Source organism: Malania oleifera, chromosome 11 (genome assembly GCF_029873635.1).
Source record: "Malania oleifera isolate guangnan ecotype guangnan chromosome 11, ASM2987363v1, whole genome shotgun sequence".
NCBI classification, from domain to species: domain Eukaryota; kingdom Viridiplantae; phylum Streptophyta; class Magnoliopsida; order Santalales; family Ximeniaceae; genus Malania; species Malania oleifera.
The window spans coordinates 42,994,748-43,007,689 of record NC_080427.1 but is presented as its reverse complement, the minus strand read 5'-3'; the positions used below and the strand labels follow the sequence as shown (position 1 = coordinate 43,007,689).

Here is a 12,942-nt window from a genome sequence, read left to right as displayed (position 1 = left end):
AATGTACGTACAATATTTTTCAGGTCCTTCAGGTAGCCGTAAGTAGCATCCTAGCGTCTGGAAGCAAGGGTGTCGTAGCTACTGCTAGTACCTACTAGGTACGGGCTTTTGGTATCCAGGTTGTCGGGATGGTTTTTGTAGACACCTGGGGTATGTTTGGTATTATGGGAATGTATATCCTAGTTGTATAGACTCTGGTATGATACTGTATGTGTATAAAAGACCATATTCCGCTGCGTATTTTGATGAGTATGGATGTTTATGTATATGTATATAAGATATCCATTCACCCCACGAGGACGGACCCTCTTTTTGTGTTGTATCATGTATGTTTTAATTGATACAGAGACAGGTTAGATTACTAAATTCATACCTGGGACCCACTCGTGGGTTCGGGGCGTGACAGGCCCAATGTTTAAACAATAAAGCTATGGGCCTCTCTTTGGTTTCTGTTGAAAAATTGGGTAAAATGGAAGATCTAAACTCAATGATAGGTCTCTCCCTCTATTTATAATATATTTCAAGTACAATATGAATGAACATAATACCCTTACTAACTTACACTTATTACTAACCAAACTCTTAACATATAATAATAATGCTAAATAAATGACTAAATAACCATTAACACTCCCCCTCAAGCTGGGGCATATATATCATATGCTGCTAGCTTCTTACAAATGAATTTCACATGAGCACCTCCCAAGGCTTTAGTGAATATATCAACGAGCTGAAACTCAGACTTCACATGAGTGGTTGTAATGAGCTTCTGTACAGGTTTCTCTCGAATAAAATGACAATCAACTTCAATGTGCTTTGTCTGCTCATGGAAGACAGAGTTGGAGCCAATATGAATAGCAACTCGATTATCACACATCAACTCCATAGGCTGAGAATGTATATAGAAAAACTAATTCTTTCAACATGTTCTTCAACCAAACAAGTTCATAAGTAGTGTGCATCATAGCCCTGTACTCTAACTCAGCACTCGACCTAGCTACTACAGTTTGTTTCTTACTTTTCCAAGACACCAAATTACCATCGACAAAGATACAATAGCTGGTTGTGGTTCTTTGGTCCAAAGGTGACCCAACTTTGTATATCCCTAAATATGAATGTCACCATGATCTTGATATAAGAGGTATCTCCCTGGTGGACCTTTGAGATATCTCAAAATGTGAATTACTGCAATCTAGTGACTTGTGCTCAGGGAATCAAGAAACTGACTAATAACACTTGTTGCAAAGGATATATCTAGTCGAGTGACTGCGAGATAATTTAACTTTCCAACAAGTCTCCGGTACCAACCTAGGTTAGGCAACAAACCACCTATATTTGGAACTTACTACTGGGATCCATGGGTGTATCAACATGTTCGGATCCCAATAGCCCTATGTCATCTAAAGGATCAAGAACATACTTCTCTTGTGACAAGACCGTTTCCATACGAGATCTCGATACTTTATACCTAAAAAGTGCTTTAATGGACCCAAGTCCTTGGTTTGAAACTTATTCAGTAGGAAAAGCTTTAGGTCTTGGATGTCTCGATCATCATCACCAATGATCACAAATGTCATCCACACACACAATAAGCAAAATCCTACCAGATGGAGCTTGACGATAAAATACAAAGTGATCTACTACACACCGATGGAGGCCATACTCAAGTACTACAACACTAAAACATCCAAACCTTGCTCTTGGAGATTGTTTTAATCCACAAAAAGATTTCCTAAGTCGACATAGTAAGGCCAACTCCCCTTGAGCAACAAACCAAGTGGTTGTTCCATATATACCTCCTCATGAAGATCACCATGTAGGAAAGAATTCTTCACATCTAGCTGATGTCGAGGCCAATGACAAGTGGTGGCTAAAGAAATGAACAAACATATTGAGGCCAGTTTAGCAACCGGAGAGAATGTGTCAGAATAATCCAAACCATACACATGAGTATACTCCTTAGCAACAAGGCGGCCCTTCAAACGAGCCACATAATCATCAAGATTGACTTTCACATTGTACACCCAACGACAACCAACCACTGACTTATTAGGAGGGAGAGGTACCAAATCCCAAGTATCATTATCATGTAGTGCATGCATCTCTTCAACCATTGCTGGCCTCCACCCAGAATGGGATAGGACTTTAGAAATATATTTTGGACGAGCAACAAAGGACAGAGTACTAACAAAATAGTAATAAGAGGGTGACAAGAAATCATAACAAACAAAATTAGAGATCGGATGTTGGGTACAAGTGCATTTACCTTTTTGAACAACTATAAGAGGATCAACATCACAAGAAATAAGATCATTTGACGAGAGAACTAGAGGCACAATAGTACAAGCTGGAGGAGGGTCTCCCCCCTTGAGTCACCACGGGCATACCTGCAAATTGGTATGATCCAAGCGACAAGGACTCAAACTGGATGAAGATGTAGAAGAATTGGGCATAGATACTAGGTTTAGATCTAGAAGGCAAGGTGGAGAGAGGAACTTATCAAGTTCAACAGAACTCGAAGAACCAAAGTAGTATGGTGTAAACTCAAATATGGTGACATCAACAGAAAGAAAGAATGAATGTAACGTAGGAATATAACATTGATATCCTTTTTGAGTATAGGAAGAGCCCAGAAAAATACATTTGATAACATAAGGATCAAACTTATCCATTCCTAGAGTTAACTGATGGACAAAGGACACAACCAAATATATGAGGAGGAAGGGAGAACAAAGGAGTCTTAGGGAAGATAACTGAATATGGGATTTTACCACCAAGGACAAAGGATGGCATTTTATTGATGAGCGAGCAAGTTGTGCGCACAACATCACTCCAAAAAACTTTGGGTACATTCATTTGATATGATAAGGTACAAGTGACTTAAAGAATATGTCTATTTTCCGCTTTGCAACTCCATTTTGTTGTGGAGTGTGGGCACAAGATGACTGATGGATCATACCAGAGTAAGTCTAAGTAACGAAATGGGTACAGAAGTACTCCTTAGCATTATCACTACGAAGTATTCTGACTGCATATCAAATTGAGTCTTTATTTGGGAACAGATGGCACAAAAGGTATCAAATCTCTCAGAATGATCTTTCATTAAATATAACCAAGTCATCCTAAAGTAGTCATCAACAAATGTAACAAAGTACCGAAACCCCAACTTTGATGTGACACGACTAGGACCCCAAATATCATAATGGACTAGCATGGAAGTACTAACCACCCATTTGTCAACCCGAGAAGCAAAGGGAACACGATAATACTTGCCCAATTGACAAGACTCACACTCAAGATTAAAAAAAGAACTCAATGTAGGAACTAGCTGTTTCAACTAGTCCAATGACGAATGACCAAGGCAACAATGGATTTGAAGTGGTGTAGCTGCGACAGTGTAGGCAATGGATGGAGAAGGCGACCCAAAGTAATAAAGTCCACGAGCCTCATGTCTTGTGCCAATTGTCTTTCTTGTCTTCAGATCTTGAACAACGAATCAGGAAAGAATGTGACAGAACAATTTAGTGACTTTGTAAGCATACTAATTGACATGAGATTGAAAGGAGATTTAGGAATGCATAAAGTAAAAGAAAAAGAGATAGAAGGAGTAGGATTTACTGTCCCTATCCCCTTAACAGCAATAGTGGACTCGTCAGCAAAGGTAACCTTAGGTAGATTTTTTGGATACTGGAGATCAAGAAAGAAGTTGGTTGCGCCTGTTATATGGTCAATGGCAGCAGAATCGATAATCCAAGGACTAGTAGGAAGGATACCTGATGACATACAAACTATGGGATTACCTTTCTGGGCAAAAGACACAATGTGATAAGATTCTTGTTGAGATGATTGATACCATAGAAACCTTGAATACTCCTCCTCTGATATAGTCATAGTACACGGTTCACTCAAAAAAGTTACTAACAAAGGAACTATACTTTGGGGATTTGCAAACTCCATCCCAACATTCACAAACTCATACCAATGATCATAAGATTAATTGCTAGAACAATCGGATCAACCACGAACAAGGTGACTCACCATGAACAAGTCACAAATAAATCAGTCCAAGGCTGTGACAGCACCAAGAAACTCAAACGCAACCGCAAGAAAGCAACACATACCACTGGAACAATTGTAGAGGTGAACCACCGAAGCTACCATGGACAAATCACCAACAAACTCATATGGCCGAGCTAAGCCTCACAAAAAACAGCTTATGAGCACTGCCACTGCTCCAAGAAAGTCACCAATGACTGTTACTAACACCGAACAACAACTAACGAATTACCACGAGTGCATGTCACAACAAATATTGGATCTTTGAGCAAAACACATGCCCAACAGCTTGATATTTTGATATACGGAAGGAATTAGAGCATTGAATAAAAAAACACAGGAAATCCCATTGTTTCAGACCCAATAAACTCAATAACCATTGATATACAGCTTCACAAAGTATCAAACAACCATTCCTTGGGTGCCGCACATGAGCAATTAAAAAAGGTGAGATCTTTAGGCAAAAAACATCTTGAAAAACTCCAAAAACATGTTAATAGAGGGATTGGATCACTGCTGGATGATTTCAGGTCAAAATCATGTCTGAGAGTAGCTTCACGTGCTGGCGCGTGAGGTCAGCCCTGGCAGCCTTTGACAACCGTGTGAGGGTGTGAGGAACACTGCCTAGAGATGGGATTTCAGTGGGGGGCAGATCGGCAGTGTCTGTGGGTGACTATGGTGTTGTTTTTGCAAAATCTGTTGTAGATTTGATGTTCTCAAACTGGCAGTGTTGCCCAGAAAATTCCAGCGACTGGTCTGACTTTCTGCTGCTGCTGGCTGTTTTCTAGGGCTATATTATTGCTGGAAATTATTCTATGATGGTATACATGCAGCGGATTTTGGGTTTTAGGCTTCGGTTTTGATGGTGGTGTAACAATCAGAGTTTAGGTTTCAGAATCATGCTCTGATCCCATGCTGAATAATCGGGTAAAATGGAAGACCTGAACTCAATGATAGGTCTCTCCCTCAATTTATAATATATTTCAAGTACAATGTAAAGGACCATAATACCCTTACTAACTCACACTTATTACTAACCAAACTCTAACACATAATAATAATGCTAAATGACTAAATACATTAACCATTAACAGTTTCTAAAAGGTATCCCGCCAACAGGGGAATACTCGGTTGGGTCTTGCCCCTAAGGAGGCCCAACACAAGGTTATGGAAATCCAGGCCCCTCCCATGCTTGATCCTATCATCCATCTGGTCCATTTCCCTGGTCAATCACAGAAGTCAGTTAAGGGGGGCACAGATATAGAGCCAGTTAACGAACTTTCAAACCCCCTTATCAGTTCTTCAAGAAACAAAAAGGACTCAGCATTCAGTGTGTCATCAGGATGATTTTAGTATGGTTTCGAGAACAGGTCGGCAAAATTTGATGATAACAACATAAGCATCAGATTGGAGGTTGATTTGGGTCTCGCAGAGGGCTTAGAGGCTGGTATATCCAGGAGAAATAGAAAAACAGAAGATGGATTGAGCGCAAAATCTGATGTTTCAGGTTTTAATTCTGAAAAATCTAAGGGCCCTAACGTCTACGCTCGTTGGGCTGCTCTGAAGGGTGCAGAAATGAAGAAATTATATGAAAAGAAGATAGAGCAATCTGATGAGATAAGGCCAGAAAGTATAAGGAGAGATTCTGCAGATGAGTTGAGTGTCATGAAAGATGCACTAGATAAGAGGAAGGATATAGGAAATAAAGGAAAGAAATGGGGAGATTTTCTGACAATGATAGTGATGACTTTACTGAGTTTGAGTGTGATGGGGGTTTTTGTTGAATGAGATTTGAGACGATATGGTTATGTTTCTGAATCCTGCGATGATCTCAGGGACCTATCATATGTTCATCCAGCCCCGCTGGAAGGATTCGAGGGGGTTTCTATTTTTGAAAACAATGGATTGGGTAATAACCTGCAGTGCAGTGACGGACTTTTACCTACACCAGTGGAGATGATTCCTAGGAAGGATTTAGAAGCCTAAGAGATTTTGGATAAATAGGACTTAAAAATGTGTGATCTTGGAGGAACGGAAGTGCATTTTGTTGGGGGTAAGAACAAAGTGAAGAAGGGCGACGGAGCTAGCATATCCTAAGTGCTCGATGAATTGCAATGGAAAGGGATTGAAAAGGGGTTTTCTTGGTTAATTGCACTTTTTGATTTATTGTTTTATCTTTATTTTTATTGTTTTTTCCTTTTTATTTCATTCTTTCATTTTTAGAAGGGGGGGGGGGGGAGTGATTTCTTGTCCCCTTATACCTTAACTTCTCTTCGTCAATCTAATGCACTTTCTTTTTATTATAAAAAATAATAATTGAAGTACCATTAAGTGTTAAGTGTCTTGTATTAGGATTGTAAAAGGTGAGCTACTTGCAAGCATCTTGAGCTTTGGAATAGGATCTGGCTACACCCCAAGCTCTGGAATAGGATTTGGTTTGAGCCAATTTTGATATATAAACAAAGCCAAGTTCAATCTACCAAAATAGGCTTGTCTCCTGCACATCCTCAGATTTTTGGGCTTCCATGTGGGATTGACAGCCCCATGGATGATCCAATGGAGTATTGTGCTCTGTCTGCCTCACTCTCAAAACAGAGAAGTTGAGATGTGCATCCATTATGTCTGTCAGATTTACCACCACATGGTGCCTTCTTGTGCCAATTGGGCCATTGAGGGTGAACCTTCGTATGCCTTTCTCAAGTAAAGTAGGATGCTGCTCTAGAGATAGCTCCAGTTCATGGATGTTTAGTGGCGTGTAACTTAAACGAGGATTGTGCTGTGGGGTGAGTAACCCTCAATGCAAGTGGGATATGAGCATGACACCCTTATCATTCAAGATATGTCTCATAAGTGGACGTCCTAAGTTGGAACAGGAGTAGTTATGCCGACTATACTTGACCCCTAAATGGATCAATGAGTGGTCATACTTGGACGAGTATGGCTGGACAAGACTTGGTGCATTCTTGTCACCTTGTGGGCGTGCTTCCATTGGACATTCAGCAAACTAAGGCAAAGGTGATCCTTGTGGCCGTAGGAATCAACCAGCTTCGTGGCACTTGGCATGATTTGGTTCACAAGATTATAGCTTAATTTCCATAAGCTTGAAATTGACTTGGCTTGATAGGTTTCTTAGACTTGATAGGCCTGATAATCAAAAGATCTATATATATACTGAGGACTGTATAAGCCTTGTAATTAGGATTTTGTCAAGGAATGCTCCTGATAATCCATAAGCCTTGCACAAGGATTTTGTCAAGGATTTTGTAAAATTACTTTTTTATTTAATATTATTGCATTTAATGCTCCTGGTTGACATTATGGTGATTCCCAATGAATTAAGTGAAATATATTTCTTAAAAATAGCAATTTTAATGACTCTCCTAGGGAATTTGTTAAGAGGATCTCTCCTACTATGACTATTGATCTAACTATAGTTCTCCACTTTATGCATACACGGTTTTTTATCATGTAGCATAAAGGTGATTATGTTCATACTTTGATGACAAGCTAGATAAAGAACTTGAGTGGACTTAATTTGGCTTGACTAGTAATCAAGCCCTTATGAATCCTTCGAAGTGCGGCTGATTTTCTCTCTAAAGAAGGAGAAATGGGAAACAATGTCATCTACGAAGAACAATATCTTTTACCACGTTCTTTGAAAGGTATACTTCGAATGGATAGGTTGGGTCTCGCTTACTTTTGTCATTAGTCCAACTCTCGAATTTTGTTTGGTAGATTTAGATTTGTTTAAAGTTTTTTTTTATTTTATCTAGGTCTGTTTAGACTTGTTTCTTAGTTAGCATTGTTTGGATTTGTTGTCTTGGTTTGGTTGGTTGTTGTTGGTGTTTTTGGGAGGGTTTTAATTTCATTATCTGTAATCTCCCAATTGCTTGTCTTGTAACCACGGTATTCCTCCGCCAAAAGTGAGGGCATATAAATAAAGATTTTCAATTTTGTTAAAAAAAAAATAAAAGCCCATATGAATCCAAGCTCAAGCTCAAGCTTCTTCGCAATTTCTCTAATTGAGCTTGAACATATATAGAGACGGTCAAATCAATATTTAGCCAAGTTCAAACATATTTATATTGTCAAACTAAGCACAGTCAACTGACTGCCAGACTTGGCTTCACTCAAAATGACAAGAATATGGTTTCTTTCGAGAAGTATTTCTTCTAAATGAATTTTACCCACACCAAATAAAGAAGAAACTTCAAGGACAAAATAAATCACCTTTGTATAACCATACAAGACGTGATCGTTTACTTGACTTGAATCATACCATGCATTCTGAATGGCAGCTACACCAAATTTATCAATAACCGTCCTTACCTGATAAACATGTAAGCATGTCACTTCGCTTATGTCATAACCAGAGCTCATTAAATAATTAACCAAAAAAATAAAGAAATACATTTTTATTTCGCCAACAACAACACATCTATGCTTGATTTATTTGATTAATTTCAATATATTGCATCAGGCAACAGTTGCCTTACGACCGTGAATCATAAATATGGGGAAAATCTTTCATGTTGTTTATTGAGGATACATCTACCTCACTGTTAGATTTTTTCTAATTCGAACAGGTTGTTGTCTTCAGCTAAGGCTATTTTATCTCCTGTACCTTCTGAAATACCATCCATTGTGTATGTACCTAATCAATATACTGGAGAATATGCACAGCTTAATTAATCCTAAGTCCTTTATTTTTAACCTGAACATAAGTAGACAGGTCGAGGCTTTTCTTAAGTTCTATTTACATTAGTAAGATCCCCTAGAAAATGTATGATTGGGCACATTTGGACAAATTATTCTAATATTAAAATCAATCAGCATACATTATAATTGGTAAGGCCTAGAGAACAAATTGAGTTGACAACATCCGAAAAATAAGTCAAACAAAGTTTATCATATAATCATACAAAAGAGTTGTCAATACCAAAATTACGGCAAGACGAGAGCGCAGAACTACTAATAATGCTTTCTTGTACAGAAAGCTGATCCTATTTGCCATCCCTTTCACCAATCGCATTAGTGCTTGTGAAATGTATTCAGAGAACTTCAGCAACATCTTGCAAAACCTGATTAATGAACTACCAAGAATATTTGAATTTTGGCTGTTTTCTTGCAGCGTTGTCTCTCCTCCCACTTGATTTCTGTCAACATCCTTATGACTGGAAAAAGGGGCAAGAATTGCTGGGGCAACAAGGACCAACGCAGCAACACGTTCAGGAGCTTGAAAATATGAATTAATTGCTACAAGGGAACCAGCTGAATGCCTGACATTGCATTTTTTAGCAGGTTCAGACAGCTAACAGAAAAGAGATGATAGAGAAGAAAAATAAATACAACTAGAAGCACTATAATAATGCCAAATGGGCTGAACTTTACTCTATACCAAAAAAAATTTCTTCTCCTTATTTCTTTATGATGTGGTGGGCAGGGAGAAGGAGGGTGGTTCGTGAGAGGATTGTTGCTATTCTTCCCAGTTAATATCATTGAGGATCAGAGCATTTCTTCTTCTTTTTGTTTCCAAGGGCAAACAATTAGTTTTTGTCTACTTGATATATGATCTCACGACAAGTCATTTTAATGAACAAAGCATAACTTAACCATCTACTTGAGTACAAAGAAAGGTTCCGGATGCTCTCAGTGGTTTAAAAGAAAGGAAAGGGGATCATCCACTTTTTATGGAAAGCCCCTTTGCAATTTGAATTTTGAATCTCATGGGGTTAATCACCATGGTGATGTCCATTGTAGGTCTACGTTGAATGGCCCAAACTAAACACTTCTCAAAAGAAATGCAAATGGGCCACTAAATTTACAAAAAGCTGAAGGGCTTAAAAGCAGACAAATATGGGTTGTTAGAAAAAAGAACACCAGCTAGGCCTGACTTGAGAGGAAAAACCTCAAGTGGGGTAACCCATCTTGGCTCAAGGGAATTAGGATCGTCCTTGGCTGAGTCCTATAAGCTTCTCATTAGCTCCTGTTTGTGAAATCACCAAAGCAGTGATGAACTGCAAGAGGCATCTTCAAGAAGCGATTCCAAGACTGAAGGAGATGCAGGAAAATGCAGATTCTTGTGTTCTTGACAGGTGTACTAAACAGAGGACCAGTGATATAGAAAAACCTTCTAGCATGGGTTTGAAGGATAGCCCGAGACTTGGAGGCATCAAACACCATTCAAATGGCGACAAATGTCTTCACGAGTATCCCAGCATGAGAGTTGAGACCTTTTGAATGTGGCTGATTCTCAGCTGGAGGAGGATCCTTTTGAACCCAAACAGGAACTGGATGATATGTATGAGCTCATTGCATGCCCACACAGAGCCTAGGCATCTCACATCTCACACCATTTCCCACCCCTCCTAGGATTTGAATCTGAGACCTCCAATGTCTCCAATGTGGATGGCCCAACCTTTAAACAAGAGAGAGAGGGAGAGCCCAACCTTTAACCGAGAGAGAGAGAGAGTATATGATCAAATGTATATGTAACTAAAGACTACATATATATGTTATTTGTATACAGAATCCCTAATTCAAACTAAATGTACAATGATCCGGTAGAAAAGATTTTCCTTTTAAACAGAAAAATATGTCCCTTACCCTTAATCCTGAACATTCAAGAAAATGCCTGGGTCCATAAGAAATCGCTGAGCCACACATTAATGGTAATGGAACTCTACGAGAGAGAGAGAGGGGGGGGGAGGGGGAGAGAACTGTAAAAACTGGCCATCACAGTTAACTAAGGAGGCAGGAAGAGTATGAGAGTTAGGGGTAGTAAGGGTTCAACACTCTAATGAGTTTAAGTTCTCTTGAGGGAAGAAGTTAGTTGGCAGCAGAGATGTAGACAGAATTGGGTAAAGGAAGGAGATTGTAATATGAGACTCTTTAATTAAGTGGCGAGTGGTAGAAAGAAGAACTTCATAGAAAAAGCTCGAGGGTGATAGGGGTGTTTTTATTAGCTCCCCTGTTCTTCAAGGAGGATGAAGATGAGGCGATGATTGAGAGGCTAGACTGGTGCCCTATTTTCACAGAGAAAGTAGAATGGATAGAGAGGCCTTTTGAAAAGGAGATTAGAAGTGTAGCTTATGAAATGGATAGATAGATCCTAGGCCAGATTTTTTTGCTGTGGTGTTTTTGAGGATGGTTGGGATTTTCAAAAAATGATCTTCGTAGAGTTCTCCATCAGTTTTTGAAAAATGAGATGGTGTGCAAGAGCATTAATTATTTAATTTGACTTTAATTACCTTGGTGCCCAAAAGAGAGTATGCTTTCAAGCCTATTAGTTTGGTGACTAGTGTATATAAGATCCATTCAAAATTTTTATTCATGAGATTGGTAATTGTCTTGGTGGACACCATTTCCGATAGTTGGTGCGTTCATCTGCAATAGGCAGATTTTAGATGGTGCTTTGGTTGCTAATGAGATTGTGAAAGATCCTATTCATGGACAAAAAAGAGGGATTTGGTGTTGAAGCTGGATTTAGAAAAAGCCTATGATCATTTTAGTTGGGGCATATAGGACAGAGTGATGGATAGAAAAGATTTTGGATTGAGATGGAGGAAATGAATCAGGGGTGCCTATCATCTATGTTTTTTCTTGTCTTGGTGAACGGCAAGGCGATCAAGGTTTAGAGCTTCTAGGGGCCTTAGACACGAAGATCCCTTATCTCTTTCCTTTTCACTATTGTGGCTGATGTTTTGAGTAGAATGATTGATAAAGGGGTTGATAGGGATTTGACAGAAAGTTTCTTTTTAGGCGATAAGGATTTACCCATATCAGATCAGCATTTTTTCTCATCACACCATCCTTCTTCTTTCGAAAGATATTGATAGTTTCTCCAATGTTCTAACCAACTTGCAGGTGTTTGAGAAAGCGTCAGGCCTTAGGATTAACTTCTTTAAGAGTGGCATTGTGGAATTTGTGGGTATTGGGATTAACTTGAGTCCTTTCGCTAGAGTAGCGGGGTTTTGTGTTCTGAATTGCCCTATTACTTATTTAGGTGTCCCCTTAGGTGTAATCCTAATACCAAGACTTTTTGGGACCCTGTTTTTTAAAGAGTTGCTAGGAGGCTGGATGGGTGGGAAGCGGCTTTCTTCACTCTTGGGGGATCATATTACTCTCGTGCTTGTCTTTCTTCAATCCCCTCGCATTACTTGTGTCTTTTTAAAATTCTTGTTAGAGTGGCTTAGAGATTAGAGAAAGTAATAAAGGATTTCTATGGTCATAAGTAGGCGAGCAGGGTAGAGATCATCTAGTAAGTTGGCAGTTGTGAGTAGGTCTACAAGGGAGGTTGGTCTGGATCTAGGTAATTTGGTGTCCAAAAACATTTCTTTGGTGGGGAAACAGTAACAGCACTTCCATTTAGAATCTCTCTCTATCTTTGGCACAAGGTAATCTGTAGTAAAATTGTTCTTCTACATAATGAGCGTATTCTAAAGGTGAGGTTAACATTTCCTATTTGAGCTCTTGGAAATTTAAGTCGTAGATCTTTCACTTCTAGCAAGTACTTGAGCTGATGAAATATGAGAGAACTTTTGTAATAAAGTGATGATAAATTTTATGAATATCAGGGCATCTTTGAACAAAAAATACTCTACATGGGAAACAATAGATTGATGTTCTTCGTCATTTGCACATCTGCAGTAGAATGGATTAAACTAATGCTGCACGCCTGCACTGCAGGCAGGTTGATGGGAATCATAGGTGTTAAAGCTTGATATACATCGTAAACCCACAACCTAACAGCTTAAGATTTTAGGTAAAGTAGTAATCTATGAGGTATTGGAGCTACTCTAGGAGGTCCTGTGTTCTAGTCTTGTTGCCTGCATTTATTGTGTGGTATGTAAAAAAATTATGGTATTCCTAATAAAGGGTGTTCTT

At 39.0% G+C, this 12,942-nt stretch overlaps 1 protein-coding gene across 2 annotated transcripts in view; it reads right to left on the bottom strand.

The window, feature by feature from the left end:
• Positions 1–12,942, bottom strand: part of LOC131167879 (uncharacterized) — a 54,508-nt gene that overhangs the window by 18,577 nt on the left and 22,989 nt on the right. For both annotated transcript variants that reach the window (XM_058126911.1, XM_058126912.1), the window contains 2 exons: positions 8,996–9,335; positions 8,287–8,385 (listed from right to left, as the gene is read on the bottom strand). In XM_058126911.1, coding sequence (XP_057982894.1) covers positions 8,287–8,385; positions 8,996–9,335 — 439 coding nt within the window. The remainder of the gene's footprint in view (positions 1–8,286; positions 8,386–8,995; positions 9,336–12,942) is intronic.